Source organism: Mesocricetus auratus, unplaced genomic scaffold (assembly GCF_017639785.1).
Source record: "Mesocricetus auratus isolate SY011 unplaced genomic scaffold, BCM_Maur_2.0 Super-Scaffold_100025, whole genome shotgun sequence".
NCBI classification, from domain to species: domain Eukaryota; kingdom Metazoa; phylum Chordata; class Mammalia; order Rodentia; family Cricetidae; genus Mesocricetus; species Mesocricetus auratus.
In genome coordinates, this window is record NW_024429206.1 from 5,238,271 (window position 1) to 5,255,393 (window position 17,123).

At 49.6% G+C, this 17,123-nt stretch overlaps 1 protein-coding gene across 3 annotated transcripts in view; it reads right to left on the bottom strand.

The window, feature by feature from the left end:
- Positions 1-1,583: 1,583 nt before the first annotated feature.
- The window catches only part of Coro1c (coronin 1C), a 66,377-nt gene continuing 50,837 nt past the window's right edge, over positions 1,584-17,123 (bottom strand). For all 3 annotated transcript variants that reach the window (XM_040731694.1, XM_040731696.1, XM_040731695.1), the window contains exons 4-11: positions 10,839-10,968; positions 10,106-10,287; positions 9,015-9,134; positions 7,647-7,751; positions 7,118-7,263; positions 5,655-5,712; positions 4,536-4,781; positions 1,584-3,708 (exon numbers count right to left, since the gene is read on the bottom strand). In XM_040731694.1, coding sequence (XP_040587628.1) covers positions 3,589-3,708; positions 4,536-4,781; positions 5,655-5,712; positions 7,118-7,263; positions 7,647-7,751; positions 9,015-9,134; positions 10,106-10,287; positions 10,839-10,968 — 1,107 coding nt within the window. In that variant the 3' untranslated portion in view covers positions 1,584-3,588. The remainder of the gene's footprint in view (positions 3,709-4,535; positions 4,782-5,654; positions 5,713-7,117; positions 7,264-7,646; positions 7,752-9,014; positions 9,135-10,105; positions 10,288-10,838; positions 10,969-17,123) is intronic.

The window sequence follows — 17,123 nt, forward strand, 5'->3', positions numbered from 1 at the left end:
GCACACGTCCCCTCTGGCAGTGGGGTAGAGGGCCCACCTCTCTCTCCAGTGTTCTTGGGAGGGCAGTCTACAATTCCCAGGATTCTTGACTGTGCTGGAAGGAGAAGGGCCACTTAGAGTTAACAGCTTCCTTCAGAGCCAACAGTGACTTTTCTGGACACAGAGCACCAAGTAGAGGGGGGGAAGTAACCCTAAAAAGTAAGTTCTTTCCAGACAACGTCCGGCTGTCTGTCTGTGAGCGAGCGACACAGAACTGTCAGGTCTCCTGGCAAAGGATCAAGGTGGCCAAAACCAGACAACAGGCTAGTCGTAAACAGACCACCAGGCCTCTCCCACAGCTGGAGTCCTCAGAGAGAGGCCTACCAACTTCCCCTCCCTGCGGGCCCTTGGAGAACCAGCGGCTCCCTCTGCTCAGGAGGAAGGACGGGGCAGGGGGTGGGGGGGAGAGCCTTCCTGTTACTTGCTCATCACATAACTACCAAGTAAAGGTAAACACAGGGGGTTTCTTCTTCCCTACAAATACTGAAATGTCATCGGGGATGGAGTAATAGAAAAGGAGAAGTCGGAAGGTGCAATTAAGACACTTAGAATCTGCTAGAACACAAAGAGCAGTGGAGGTTCCCGGCTACTGAAAACCCTGCTTTGAAAGCCACTCCCGCCCCCATCCCCGTCCCAAGCTGGGTGTACAAACCAGTTACTCAGGCTACAGAGGCAAGAGGGTCAAGGCTAGCCAGCACACAGCAAGTTCAGACAGCCTGGGGCACTCCAGACCTTGTCTGTCTTCCTTCTTTTTGACACAGGGTCTCTGTAGCCCTAGCTGTCCTGGAACCCCTGGAACCCACTACATAGACCAGGTTGGCCCTGCTTCTGCTCTGAGGGCTGAGACCACTACTTCCGGCTCCCAGACCTTCTCAGAGTACAACAGTGAAACAAAACAAAACAAAGCAAAAAACATCAAACAAAAGCCAGTTCTGGGGATGTGGCTCAGTAAGTAAAGCGTTTGTTGAACATGCACAAAGCCCCTAGGTTGGATCCACCCATAGCACTGCACCAACCAGGGACAGTGGAGCACACTTGTGACCCCAGGCATTTGGAAAGTGGAGGCAGAAGGATTTGAGGTCAGCAAATCTGAGGTCAGTCTGGCCTACATGACACCCTGTCTCAAAATTCCTGGGAGCAGCTCCCCCACTCTGGCCAAGCTGTCCCTGCAAGATGCCCAGCAGTTTCTGGCTGTTTCTCTCCTCTAAAGAACATGGGGTTACCATCCTTTCCCCAAACCAGGGAAGAAACTGGGAGATGATCTTGGCTTCAGGTCACACTGGCCGGCAAAGCTGGAGGCAAGATCTGTGGGTCAGGTCTATGAGAGTCTGGACCCCAGTACCAGCCTCTTAGACCCTCCTGATCACCCCTTTGGAGTACAGGCCCCACCCCCACCAGCCTCTGAGGCCCCCTCTTCTGATCACCCTCCACTCCTAGTACTTCCTGGCAGAGACACTGTCACCCAGCTGCTGGAGCATACCTGTGTCCAGCAGAGGTACTGCTGCCTCAGAGACAACTGAGGTGTCAAAGAAACACAGCACACGTTTGTAATCAATGTCTTTTATCTTTGAAAATGGAAGCAGGTGTTTTGACAGAACACTATGGCCACTCTATAAGAGTGGATCTGGGAGCAGTTCACTGTCCCCCTCTGGTTTCACGGCTTTAAGAAGACAAGGACAAAACAGGGAAAAAGAATCCACCGCAATGTGTCAGACGTCTACCTGAGCCTGGAGCACACTGCGGCCGCACGCTTCTCCTCCCTCCTTCCTCTCTCTGAACCACACTCCCTCTGGTGCCTCATCATCAGCCCCAACAACTGTTACCTAATTAACTGGCCCTGACTCCAGCACATTTCTGAGTCTGGAAAGGGAGGCCCTCAGTGGGACACACTGGCATACAATTCTGGTGCGTCACCCCAATTGTTTCTTTACATCGTATTACCCATTTCAACATCAAAAGCACAAAACAGACACACAAAACCACAAAGGTTCCGATGCCCTGGAGTTGTGGAGCTAGCAACCCCTGCATGGATGGCTGGGAACCTGTTTTTACAACAGTACCCAGTCAGTCCACACTACCTAAGCAGCTGCCACCACACTCTGCCTCTGTCCTGATACCCTGGAGATTTGCTTGCAGCCAGCACTGTGCCCACACCAGCAGGAACACATGCCAAGACCTGCCTTCCATGATCCCTACGACACTATCTGGTCATCTGCTCTCACAAACATGCAACAGGAGGATGTGAAACCGGAGCCAAGTTCCAGCTGCCCTAGGAGGCAGGAAAGGCTCAGCCTGTCCTTTGCAGCCAGAGCACTGCTGTGCCGCACACAGCGGTGTCAGGAAACAGGAGCCTGATCTGAGTGGCACAGAGGACTGTGTCTGCACATGGTGAGCTACAGCCTATCTCTACACCCACTCTCTGCTTCCCTCGCAACTTTTCCCTCAGCCACAATGTTCAGGAGCTCTCAGGTCACATCCTGCAGACTGATCAGGCCTGACAGGCAGTGGACAGATAGGACCAGGAGGCAGCAGAGTGAAGAGAGGAGGACAGGGGATGTGGGAAACAGGATGCCAGGCAGAGGCTATGCTCACAGTGCCTGGGTTCAAGCTCCACAGCACACCCAAGGACCAGGCAAGCTGCTTCGATGGACAAGAACACTCAACACATGTGCATCCTCTTGCCTCGGGAGCTCTTGTCCACAATGCTGGAGGGGATGGATGCGACAGTCTGCGTAGAACAAAAACGCAGGAACACATGCTGGTTTGGTTAGATTATAATCATGTGACGAATCAAGAAGCTAAATTCCATCTGTACAACCACCCACTCCTAGGAGAGAGGGAGGGGGAGGGGGAGAGGGAGAATGCGCGCAAGGAGAGAGAGCGGACAAGAGCTGTTTGATCAAAGACTCAACAGAATGGAGGGTGGCGTGTGGGTCCACGTGATTTCTCAATTCTTCCTGCCGGACAGTCCTCAGGTATCCGGGTTTGTGCTGTGAGTGAGACAGCACTGTGTGGCTACGCTGATTGTTCTCGTGAGACTTTATACAAAATAATCATCATCTTCATTTAGTTTATAAACATACACAGTGCTGTCCCTTTCAAATTAAGGAGGGAAAAACCCCAAAAGAACCAACCACACAAATACTGCAAAGTAGCAAAATACAAAGAAAAAAGCTACTTTTGGTTTTGGCAACATTAAAAAGGGGGGAATACATTGAGCAAAGGTGGCGTTGGCCCCACTCATCAAAACGTGTGTGGTAGGGCATTGGGCCGGGTGGGTTTGTTCTCTAAAATTCAGAATACCTGGCATTTCAATGTAGTGAAGTTCAACAAGTCCCTGGGCCTGTCAAACACCAGAAAGCTTCCTGATCAAAAGCTCAGCTTTCATTTCTTCGCAGATTTGGGAGGGGAATTGAGTTCTTACTGGAATGTGGCCTATTGCTGGCTGACAGATCTGAAATGGAATGTTTCCAAATGGCAGTGTCTCCCTTTCTGCCCTCCCTCGGAGCACGCCAATGAGCAGCTGCCGTCCGCAGAGGTGGGCAGGCCTCAGGCCGCCATCTTCTCCAGCTGCTGCTCTAACTTGGAAATGCGCTCATCTTGATTGCAGATCGTGTCTTTTATGGACTTGATCTCTTTTAAAATCTCATCCAACTTGGCTTCATTTTGCTACAAAAACCAACAGAAAAAGATGACTACCAGCATTAATGAAGTCTAACAGTGCAGAATGGGAAACAGCTCGACATTCCTACGCTGGGAACAGCAAGCCGTGGTCCAGCTAGGACACTGGGTCTTCCCAAGACACCAGACACTCCTGAGGCAGATGAGAGCTCATGAGGAAAATGCAGGGCCTTAGTGTGGCTCCTAGTCCTCACCCGCACACCCAGGTGGACAGAGCTTCTAGACTACAGGGCAACCGCACCCTACAGCCTACTCAGTGCTCATGCGAGTCAGGAACAGCCTCCATTTGCAGGGGTTCTGGAAGACTCCTTCAGTCAGAGCCCCCCCTTCTGAGGAAGCCCCACTTTCTCCCACCCAAGCTTACTCAGTGGAAACTTCTGGCACCAAGTCCAGACATTGGCTTCTTGGTCATGGTCAAAGCACCAGCTCCTTAAGGAGGCACTCTGCTCCCTGCGGTTCCCCAAGCTCCTCCCACTCCTGTCCTTTACTGTGGTGGTAGTGCCCTCTGGTGGTAGGCTGGGCTGCCCCTAACCCCCAGGGCTCTAGCCAAGGTCATCCTTATTGCTAGCCCCCACCCCCACCCCAGTCACTATAGCACTATGCAACACCCAGACACACTATTTCCTTCTCCTGGAACACTCACTTCCTGGCACCTATACCGCTGAACTCCCATCATGCTTTACTGGGGAAAGGCATCTGAGAAAACCCAGCAGGGATCCTGTCCACTGTCAGACAGCACAGTAGGCATTACAAAGCCAGCACTGGGCTAGCCAAGCAAATCACACAGTCACTCAGTCCCTGGCCATACTCCTTACCACGCTGGCCGTGTCAGCTGTCTTCTTGGGAGCACTGATGAGATCGCACTTCTTGTTTGCGGCCGGCTTGTTGTCCAGAATGTTCTTCTTGACCACCTTGAGGTCCCTGTTCTTGCCGGGAATGTACCCATGCTTCAAGGAGATGAGGATGGGATCTGCATTCTTTCCCTCAAACCACTCCTCTGCTTCCAGCGCAGCTTCCGGCCCCGCCGTGTCAGGGTACAGGTCATCTTGGAAGAGGTCAGACTGCAGCAGGAATTGGGCAACATTTGGTAAGTGAGAAAGGCTAGGGCACTCCTGAGCCGTTCCTTTTCTGCAGCGTGGAGGACTAAGTCCATGCGCATGTGTGCAGGGCAAGGGTTCCACGATGAGCTGCACGTCCCCACCCTTTCCTTGTTCTTCTATAATGTGGTTACAGGCATGACACTGATTTCAGTTTTCTTTTGAAATATAAGTTACTTAAAAACTGGGTCCATGGTACTGGAGAGATGGTGTGCTGGCTAGTTTCATGTCATTTGGAAGAGGAACCTCAACTGACAAAATGTCCCCACCAGACTGCCCTGTGGGCAAGCCTACAGTGTATTTTCTTTTTTAAGATTTTTTAAAAATTTAAATTAGAAACAAGTTTGCTTCACATGTCAATCCCAGCTCCCTCTCCCTTCCCTCCTCCCCCGCCCCCCCCCAGTGTTATTTTCTTGCTTGACAATTAATGAGGGAGGGCGCAACACATTGTGAATGAAGCCACCCCTGGGCAGGTGGTCCTGAGTGCTGTAATAAAACAGGCTGAGCAAGCCATGAGGAGGACACCAGCACCGCATCAACTCCTGCCACTAAGGCTTTTGCCTGACATTGAAGTGTGATTTGAGAGTTGTAAATATAAACAAACACTTTCTTCCCCAAGCTGTTTATGGTCATGGTGTTTTATCACAGCAACAAAACCCTAACCAGAACAGTGGCTCAGTGGTTATAGCATTTGTTGTTCTTGCAGTGGGCCTAGGTCTGATTCCCAGCATCCACATGGCACTCAATGTTCCAGGGGCTCTGATGCTGTCTTGTGACCTCCTCAAGCACAACACCCACACACACTGGAAACGAATAACACACACTTGGGACACTCACCTTCCTGGGGACAGTCATGATGATAGGCTCACACTTTCTCTCATGAAGCTTGAAGAATCTTCAGGAGAAATAAAGACAAAGTCGCAGTGGGTGAAATGTGGTTGACAGCGCAAAGACTACTTTCTGCAGTGTCTGATCTGAGACACAGCCTCACTGTCTACCTCGTCTGCTGCCCCGGGGCCTAGCACGGCTTTGTGCTCCCATGACAGAGGAGAAGACTGACTGAGATCATCCATGCAGCTGGAGACAGCAAGAGTGGAGAGAAACCTGGAGAGATGGCTGCAGCAATGCCAAGGGCCAGGTGCTGGTGGGAGGCACAGCCACATTCACCATGTGCTCAGACGGGAGAGCACACACTTCACAGGAGGCAGCACCTATGCCCCGGTGCCGAGTCTTCTGCCAGCACCAGGTACCGAACATGTGACACATAAGCAGAACTTTGTTCTTTGGGGTTTCACGTGTGTGTCTTGTGTTTCTGCACACATGGCACACATGTGGAGCTCAGGGACAACTGCTGGTGCGGGTCTGCAGGGACCTTTCACCTTCTTGTGATTTTTATGATTTATCATTATTTCTCTGTGTGTGTGCCACACACACATGTGCAGATGGAGGACAACTACGGAGTCAGTTCCCTGCTCCCACTTTTATAGGGTTCTAAGGGTCACACTCTGTCTGTCAGGCCATATGGCAAGTGTCTTTACCACTAAGCTCGTCCTCCCTTCCACCTTTTGTTTGAGGTGGGGCGTCACACTGGCCTGGAACACTGTCTCACAGGCCTCGCCAGTTGACTCCAGAGCTTCCGGGATATCATTATTGCTGGGATTACAGGTGTGCACCACAGTATGTAACATGGGTCTGGAGACCTAAACTTAACGTGTGCTCTAAAGACCAGAGCTCTACCAACTGCATCATCTCCTTGTTTGTTCTGTTTCTCTGTGCAGCCCTGGCTGTCCTGCAACTCCCTCTGTAGACCAGGCTGGCCTCAAACTCAGAGATCCACTTGACTGCCTCCTGTGTGCTGGGATCAAAGGTGTAATTTTTTTTTTTTTTTGGTTTTATGAGACAGGGTTTCTCTGTATTGTTTTGGAGGCTGTTGGTCCAGCCTGGCCTCGAACTCACAGAGATCAGCCTGCCTCTGCCTCCTGAGTGCTGGGATTAAAGGCGTGCGGCTCAAAGGTGTAATTTTAAAAAAAGAAAAAGAAGCCTGCATGATGGTGCAGGTCTGTAACCCTAGCACTTGGGAGATGAAGGCACAAGGCTCTTAGCACTTGCCCATCAGGAAACTGCCCACAGCCTCAGCATGAAGGAAGTGAGCATGTGAAACAGAGCAAACTGGCGTAACTGCTATGCTCCATCACGTAGACAGGTCACAAGCTACAATTAGCCCCAAACACATCAAGGTAGTCTTGGGAGTTGGCCTGCTCTGTCATGAACAACTGGACACTTTGGGTTCAATTATTTACCTAGCAATCTCACATTTGTTGACATCAAGTCCCCGCTTAGACATGTAGCCCATTCCCCGCTGAGGCTCCTTGCTGCTGAATGTGTTGAGGTAGTGGACATATGGGGACTCATCCGTGATTTCAAAATAGCGGATACTGCTGTCACCCTATAAGAAGCAGAGAGTAAAGTCAGTGCCCATGTTAATGGAAATAGAATTCATAGGAATCTAACTTCAGTTGCTGACCACTGCCCTCTCCAAAGACAAGACTGCAGATGAGCACCAAGGGGTCTCCTTTAGGTGTGTAGAACCCCATGGTCACCTTGTTTAGAGCTACCCGAGGCAGGTGCTAGCTAGGTAATAATAAACGACAGTTATGCCAATGTGACCAATGACTGCAACCTGGTCTGAAAAAGGACATGCAGTATGTACACACACAGACACACACAAACATCAGGTTAAAAAACATTTCAATACAGTAGTCACACTGCCTAGCTTCTAGGTTTCTGGAGGGTGAGTCCTGCCTCTTCAGACATAGGGTTCCTGTTTACCTTCCCACATAAGTAAATGATACTGGTATCCGGGTCGTAGAAGGGCAGCAGCACCCCATTGCTTGTGTCCATCTCATGAAGAGCGATTGGTTCCTGCATGTTTTTCTGAAAACAAATCCATAAAGCTTATAGAGATAGACATGAGTAGTCACATGTTTAAAAGACAAATTCTCATAATCTTATAGATTCTATTTTCCAGGCAGATTCTGGAATCTGAATAACACAGGCATAGCTTCACATACATAAACACCCAAACCAATACTCACTGATAATTATGTTAATTTGACCATGCACAATCAATGCAAACATCAGCATGGCTCCTCAATAAAGACAAAAAAAAGTCTTTCTCCTTTGCAGTTGTTTCTTTTTTCCTTTCTTTCTTTCTTTCTTTCTTTCTTTCTTTCTTTCTTCTTCTTCTTTTTTTTTTTTGGTTTTTCGAGACAGGGTTTCTCTGTGGCTTTGGAGGCTGTCCTGGAACTAGCTCTTGTAGACCATGCTGGTCTCGAACTCACAGAGATCTGCCTGCCTATGCTTCTGCCTCTGCCTCCCAAGTGCTGGGATTAAAGGTGTGCGCCACTACCACCGGGCACAGCTTTTTTTTTTTTTTTTTTTAAAGATTTTTGTTTTTAAAGGCCAACCTGGTCTACACAGTGAGTTCCAGACCAGCCAGGGCCATGTGGTGAGACCCTTCCTCCAAGGTCTGCACATGAGTGCAGTTGCCTGCTGGGGCCAGAAGACGGCACTAGATCTCCTGGAACTGGAGTTGTGAGCACAGGTGACATCGGTGCTACATTCAACAAGTGCTCTGGCCCCTGAACCATCTCTCCAGCCACTACTTACTATAAAGAATGCATATACAGCCCAGCAGTGGTGGCACATGACTTTAATCCCAGCCCTCCGGAGACAGAGGCAAATGGATCTCTTTGAGTTCCAGGCCAGCCTGGTCTACAAATTTCCAGGACAAGGATGGCTACACAGAGAAACCTTGTCTCAAAAAACCAAAAGAATGCATATACTTAGAAAAAAGCTAAACAAAGAACAGAAAAACCACTCCACATCCTACAACCCAGCAGGTGGCAGGAAGCATTCCCACTGTGGACCACTTCCTTCATGGTCACTCTACCCATGAAGCTCAGGCTGTGTGAGACTTAAGCCAGTTCTAAACACTTCCCTGAGCAGGGCTGTGCTCAGTCTTCATCATTTCCCAGGTCCAGCTGTCGGTGAACCCTTGGGAGCTTCACACGTGCATTCTAAAGTGCGCTGACCTGTGCTCCACCAAGAACCTCCAGTAAAAACCACACTGAGAACCTAAGATCCTGCCAGCCCAAAGCCCCGCTCAGAACGAGGGAAAACTGGGAAGGGGCCTACCGGGTTCCAGAGAGCCAACTGCCGCTCACTCATGCGGCTAAAGCCAGTAGTGAAGACATTGCCGTCAGCCAGGAAAATGGCACGCATGGGCCTGGCTCCTTCATGTGCTTTCTCTTTCTCCTGGGAAGGAAGGGAGCAGATGCAGGTTTCAGACATTCAGATGGCAATGTGGGAAGCCCATTGGGAGCCAGCCTCCCCAAACCCCCAGTGGGCCATTCCATGTTCCCTGGGCAGGACCTCAAGGCCATGGTGATAACCACGCCCCCCACATGAGGAAGCAGTGACACTTGGTGATCTGGTCAGTCAGCAAGCAGAGTCCCAGGACAGATGGAGGAGTCCTCCTACAATCTATTGCTGTCCCAGTCCACACACTGTAGCCATGAAAGACATGCAAGGGCTCTGCCATCCATGTTTCTCAAGAGGGTGATCTGCAGGCTGGGGCAGCCAACAGTTTCTCCAAAGTCACAGGACATAAGGAAAGTTGCTCCTAACTTTGTCTGGTTAATGAGAGTGGCTGAGAAGCCACCCTTGAAGATGCTGGGTGGACAAACACAAGACCTGGAAAGTCCCTGCAGTGGATAAGCACTTGTCACCATTGCTGTCCAGCCCTGAGGACACAGTCTCAGAGGACAGCTAAGGAGCTGATCTTGGACTTCTCAGCTGCAGCTGCAGCCCTGACAGGGATATCTTCATGCAGAATGTGTGACTTTCTGCAGGGCACCTGGATACTGTTCTGGGATCAGGTTGGGCATTAACTAGGGAGCATCAGTGAGACTCCCAGACAGGTCACAGTTTGTGTGAGCTCATGGAGATCGGAAAACTCCTAAGGGCATCATGAGCCTTTCAGTACCACGGGGTACCAACAATCAGGAGACAGAGCCTGGCGCATCTCTGTGAGTTCCAGGCTAGCCAGGGTTATACAGTGAGATTCTATCTAAGGCCACCATGAAGGGACAGAGTTGAGCCAAGGATGGACATGACTGGAGAGAAGAGAGACTGCAACAGTCATCTCCCTGGTCAGTACACTGTGGCTTGAGTGTGCCGAGTCTGGGTTACTCATGGGCTGCCAGGGCAATGCTGAGGACACTCACCGCCACAATCTCCTGTTTCCTGGGATCAATGACTCTCACTTTCTTGTCTTTGGACGCCGTGCAGATGAGACTGCCATTGCGGTTCCAGCTCACATTGTAAATCATGTCTGAATGCAGGTCGTCCAAGTTGATGAGGGCTTCCCCTGTCCCCACATTCCAGATGATAATGGCGTTATCACAGCCTGTGCCAAGCAGATCAACCGCAAGGTGAGAAATGCCCACAGGGCGTGTCAGAGAAAGCTGCCAGCCCCACAGGGACACAAAGGCACAGGAAGGAAGGTGTGGATGGTAAGGAGCCTTACATACTAGGAGGCTGGAGTGACAAGATTTGGGTAAAGGAAATTATTAAAGCCATAAGTCAATCCACATCAAAACCGGGGCTTTTTTAGAGTTAGTTGGACAAATGGAACCAGGCAGTTTCAAGTAAGTACCCTTGTCCAGAAAGGTAACACCAGAATGGATATCATTTCTGCTCCTGAGGAACCTGGGGTGGCACATGACTGAGTCTGTGACACTGTGAGACAGAAGCAGCATCAGTGTCCAGAGCTGGTGGCTGAGCAGATAAATCGGGCTTTGCCAGCAGAGGACAGTGTGGGGTCATGACCTACACTGAGGGAGAGGTGTGTGGAAAGACCACAGAGCACCACAAACCAAGTGTACAAACCCATCTACATTAAAGAGTCACACCTGTCACTCCCCCACCACGAAACAAGGCAATCCTCTGGGCTCCTACCTGCACTAAGGAGCACATTTCGGGCTGTTGGATGCCAGGCGACTATGCCAACTCTTTTTGAGTGACCCTCTAAAATCACCACAGGTTCAGTCAGGGAAAGGGTCAGTCCATTTTCTGGGATCTGCCAAACCTGTTGGAAAAGGAAGATTATTGGTCCGAAAGCCTCCTGTCACCTTTCATTTCCAGGTCACCGTGGCACCTGGGTAAAAGGCACAATGAAGTGACTATTTAAAAAATGTAAAATATGGGTCTGGAGAGATGATTCAGAGATTAAGAGCACTGGCTGCTCTTCCAGAGGACCTGGGTTCAAATCCCAGAGCCCACATGGTGGCTCACAGTCATCTATAGTGAGATCTGATGCCCTCTTCTGGCATGGAGGCATACACGCTGACAGACACTCATCACTAAGTCCTTGATAAATCTGTGTGTCTTCATTTGGGACCTGCCAGGCTGACGGGGCCCTGAGAAGTACAGGTGTTCATTTTGGCTCGTCCTGTTCTCTCTTCTTCGGTAACATTTCCTTTCTACAGTGTGGCAGAAACATTGCCAACACTCGAAAGCACAGAGCGCATGCTTACAGCATTCGTCCAGCAGAGGGCTTCCTCTGGGATTCTTTTCTTTCACTATTTCACCTGCTACTCACTACGGAGCCCTTCCCCGCACTTGGGAGGCAGAGGAAAGCAGATCTCTATGAGTTCAAGGCCAGCCTGGTCTACAGAAAGAGTTCCAGGCCAGCCAGGGCTACATAAAGAAATCTTGTCTCTAAAAACCAAAACCAAAAATCACTGAAGTGCACTTTCTTTTCTCCCCATCTGAGATGAGTTTTCTCTGTGTAACAGCCCTGGCTACCTGAAACTTGCTCTGTAGACCAGGCTGGCCAAGAACTCAAAGAGATCCACCTGCCTCTGCCACCTATGTGTCGGGATTAAAGGTGTGCAACACCACCACCAGGCTTTAATTGCACATTTTTAATAGCAAATTCTGCATAAATTATATCTTTTTTAAAAAAACCTTATTTGCCACTGCCACTGTGTGCATGCATGTGTATGCGTGTGTGTGCATGCGAGTGCACGCCTGCACCTCCCAGACATGGTACAGAGGACAACCTTGTAGAGCTGCTTCTTTTCTTCCACCCTTGTGTGGGTTCCAGGGATTGAACTCACGTCATCAGGCTTGCATGGCAAGTGCCTTTACCTGCTGAGCTATCCTGCTGGTTCCATGAATTATATCCTAACAAGGTGTATATTTTAAAAAAATCCTTCTGGGTGCTGGAGATGGCTCAGTGAGTGAGAGTGCTGGCCAGGAATGACTGTGCATGACTATAACTCCAGTATTGGTTGGGGCAGGGCAGAGAGACAGGGATACTGAGCAGTCACTTGGCCCTGCCACACCTGTGAGTTCTTGATTCAGCAAGGACCCTGAGTCAGAAGGTGGTGAAGCTGAGAGCAACAGAGGATGTCGCATTCTGCCTTACCCTGGCCAACATTATTGGAAAAGGTGCTCAGTGTTGAAACCAGAAGGGAGGGGGCTTCTTTGTCTTGTTTTAAAGTCCTGCTATGTAGCCCAGTCTGGCATCAAATTCAAAACATCCTCCCCACCTCAGCCTCAGAGTGCCAAGGTTACAAGTCTGAGTCACAGGACACAGCAGGTGAAGAGCCAGGTTTTAAAGGCCAAGACACAGAATTACTCTCTAAGAACTGTTACAAGTAACTGTTACAAAGCCCTAGAAGAGCACTATTGCACAGCATCTATTTCATAAGTCAATTAAAACAATTACCCTTTATTTTAAACTCAGATACTCTTTGAGAACAGCCAGAGACCTCTCTCCAGTCCAGCGGTCACATTTTACGAATGAAGACTAAAATGAGCAAACTTACTATCCTGAACAGACTTTGAGGGCACAGCTCAGGAAAACTGGAGTTAGGAACACTTTGCATTTGCAGGGAGCAAGTGTGAGGGAGGGGCGACACAAGGGACAGACTACTGTCTGTTTTCAATTACTTGGGGGTAAGGAGATCTGGGGTAGGTGTGTGCGTGAGGTTCAGTTCAGCTGCTATCCTACAAAAGTGCAGACAAGAATTTGCCATCCCGGAGGATGAGGAAACGTAGTGGCTGATTTATTCACTGTCATAGCTGGACTCCCCTCGTAAATATAATGTCTCTTGCAAACCACAGGAAAATAAACCAACCCCTTGAGGATCAAGCCTAGAGGTCACCTCATGTTCCAGCCCGGCTCTCACCACTCAGTCAAGCTTCCGCAGGCAGCTGAGGCCAGCTGAGAAGGCAGGGTGACAGCATGCCTTGCCTCACCCCTCCCTGGCCAGACAGGTCTGCTCCCTTGGGGTGTGGGGGCAACTGTCCACTTTCCTGAAGGGCGGCATGCATCCATCCTGATACACAATCTTTTCATTTTAATAAAACTAAAAGGAGGGTGAACCCAGCCATCCGAGTACAGTCAAAACTGGAACCGTCAACAGAACACACGGGAAACGAGGCTTGTGGCACCGATGAAAGATGAAGCTGGCAGAGACAAGCATGAAAACTAGAGACTCAGAAGGTGCCTAAGCTACCAACTCCAAGTGTGGTGGCACCACGCACTAGCTCCAGATGGCGCCCTCGCCTCGGCCTGCTGAAATTCACAAGGTCCGCAGCAGTAAATCCTGCTGCCACCAGCCTCTCCGCCCTGGAATACAGGAACAGCAGAGTTCAGCATGGGCTTTGCTTTCTCTAGCTTCTCCTTCACCATCTCTTGCTTGAGTGGAGAGGAAATGTCAACAGTGGAAGTAAAACTCTGATTATATAATGGGAGTCTTAGACCCAACAGTTTGTGCTGAGCAGGCTTGAGGGCTGGCTCTCCATCAGGCAGGCAGACAAGGCACCCAAGCTCCTTCTACTCCCTGGGTCCAACACTCATGCAGCATTTACTGAGGAGCCACCACAAAGCAGGTCTGGTACTAATGACCTAATGGGCTCCACTCTAGGATTCAACGGCTGAACTGAGACTGACCAGGGACAGCAAATGTAAGTGGTAGGATATGGAAGGCACTGGAGTAAACTTGCTACTCATGTAGACTGCCCACAGCAGAGGGCTCCAGCTGGACTGAGAGTGTCCATCAGTGTGACCTTGGGGTTTGCACTGACCTGGGGTGATGGTGGAAGGTGGGTATGGTGACATGAACCAACACATTTAGGTTGATGCCCAGCATAAATAAGCAGAAACACTGTAACATCAGTTAGGTTCGTCCCTCATGCTACCCATAGAGTCCACTGTGACCAGTGCTGTGCTACCATGATTATGTGCTTACTGGAAAGGCAAGTGTCACCAGTACCACACCACAAAAGCTGGCCCATCCGGAAGTCCCTCAAGAGATGACCTCTAAGAATGAAAAGGAGGAGGCAAAAGGGAAGAATAAAGGAAATCAAGTAGCCAGTTTCAAAAGGAACACACAAATGCACAAAGCAATTTTCTAAAAAGCATCTAAACAATGCCTCAGAGAGGCTGGCTAAGGGGCCAGCAGAGAAAGGAACCAGTCAAGATGACAATGCCACAGGCTCTGACAGCTCAAAAAGTATCTGGGGAAGTCTGTGAAACAAAGTGAAAAGATACCAAAACTTGTGTAGTGATGAGAATGAACAGTGCGCTTCCTGCCAGGAACTATGGGAAAGGCTGTGTGTCTTCCCACACCCTCTGGCTGCGCTGCAGGCCCTGTTCATGGGCTGTCATTATCTGGCTCTCTGCCCAGAGGGTGCCTGCTCCTTCTGGTAATGGACTGTCAATGTGGACTGAAGGTCTTGCTTCCTGGGGACAGATAGAGCAAAAGTGACACTCTATGCCAGAGTCTTGTGTACAAGCTGGCACTCTGGCCTGGGTCTCTGGGGCTAGGATGCTAATTAGCCATGTTAGCACTAAACTCTTTCATTGCTGGGAGCCAAATTTCTTGTTTATCCTAAGGGCGCATGGGCTGTGCTTACAGAGGGTTCTGAAAAGGTCAGCTGAGCTAAGGCTCTGCACAGTATGACCCTAATAGGAAACTGCTAATGGGGAGGGATAATGGCTCTGGAGCTGGAAAGCCTGGGTCCCTGACACTGCCCTCCTCAGCTGTGTGACACTCTGACAAAACCATGCTCATGTGAGCCTGAGTTTCCAAGTCATATGACGGGTGATGTCCCTGCCTCCCCTGTGCTACTGCAGTGGTGGAATACAAACCTGTGCACACAGAGGCTTGGGCAATGGCAAGCACTCCTTAAAGAGCTGGCTGCGTTCCTGACCACACCTCTTTTCTCCTGTGACCACACACTTTTAGGGTCAAATTCCTTTTCTGAAAGGAATCTTGTCTTGTACTGAACTAATTAGTACCCACTCATGCCCAACACGTCCTATGTGTGAAAACCCTTGTTTATGCCTGACACTGTCTGTGCAGGCTGGTGAGTTTTTCTCTGCTCTGTGGCCACAGACAGGTACCCCAATGTCAACCTGCTTTCTCACAAACATCAGTGAGCAGGAAGGCAAGCAGCAGAAATACCCTCCGCAGAAAGTGTGTCAGCACAGCACAGACAAGTCATTACCCAGCTTACTAAACTGTTCCTAAAACGTTCTATTGGACAACATTACCCCAGCAATGTTTTGTACAAAGGAAAATAAGACACTGAGTCCTACAATCACTATCACTCATTGAAAACCCAAGGTTCTGAAAACCACTCAAGCATGCATTTGTGACAACTGCATCATCCTGTCCTTTGCAAGTTTGAAAGCCTGCACATGGAAGACAGGGAGCTAGTCCAATGGAGACAGGGCAGGGAGAAACTGGGCTCCTCTTCAGTGTAAGTGCAAATGGCTTAATGGTTTTATTTTTCAAGCATGGCACAAAGTTAAAGCACACAAACTGTTTCCAGACCCCACTCTCCTATCTTGATCACCCTCTGGGAACTCGCTACTGGGTGAGGCACTAGAGTTACAGCCACAGAGTGCCTGCCTTGCAAAAATGTTTTTTAAAAAGCTACTAAAGATACGGATTTCAAAGAAACATGAAGGAGAGAAGGTCTCTCAAGACACCAGGTGAGGGATTTGCTGTAGAGCAGCCTAGAGGCCCCATGAGGCAGAGTATGCATAGCACCTCAGCATTTTCTGGAGGGCAAGCTGAGCCTGGATCTGCCAAAGGCAAATGATCAACAACCCAGAGGCAATGTGTACAGCAGACACACCACATCACAGCTTCCGCTTCTACTGTAAGAAATAGAGTTTGCTGGGAAAATCCACGATAAAAGCACAAACAAACACGGTGCCATGTTTAGTTTTGTTCACTTCTATAGGCTAAAGGTTGATTTGGAAAGAGGGTGAAAGTGTTCACCATAAATGAATAGTTTGCCACTGTTTAGGATGTGACAGCTGGGGAGAGTTAAGGGTTATCTTTCCATCTCCCAGACTGGGGACATTGCTATGTACCTCCCTTCCCCTGTCTGAACTACAGCTTCTGCATTTGTGTCTGTGCACTGCTCGACAGACCAGGAGAGCCAACAGCAGGCATGGACCTGACTTGACTGTTCTTGGAATTATTTCAATCACTGACATTTACTGGGGCTACAATTCCTCCAAGTAAAATATTTAGAAACCACAATCTCAAAAACTCTCCACATAAAGCTATCACCAAAGAACAGGAGGCACAATACAAAACCCTGGACTGGCTAAGGGCAAAGGGCAGCTTCTGGGAGGGGAACTCACCTGCTGCTTGTTAGTGCCAAACACTGCTCCAAATAGCAGGATGGAAACTGCAAGCTGTCCGCCGGACTCCACCTTTACGCTACTTAATTAATATAATTTTAAGGGCTAGAGAGATGGCTTAGCTGTTAAGAGCACTGGCTGCTCTTCCAGAGGACCCAGGTTCAATTCCTAGCACCCACATGGTCACTCACAACTGTCTGTAAGTCCAGTCCCAGGGAATCTGATACCCACACACATGCACATTTTTAAAAAATGCACCATTTTGCTTGGCAGTGGTGGTGCACGCCTTTAAATTCAGTACTCAGGAGGCAGAGGCAGGAGGATCTGAGTTTAAGGCCAGCCCAGTTTGCAGAGTGAGTTCCAGGACAACCAAGGCTACACTGACAAATCCAGTCTCAAAAAACCAGTATTACATACACGCGCACGCATACACACATACACATACACATACACACACACACACACACACACACACACACACACACACACACACACACACACACACACACACACTGGCGCGCGCACGCACACACACGCCCTTAAAAGATGAGACAGGTGGGACTGTT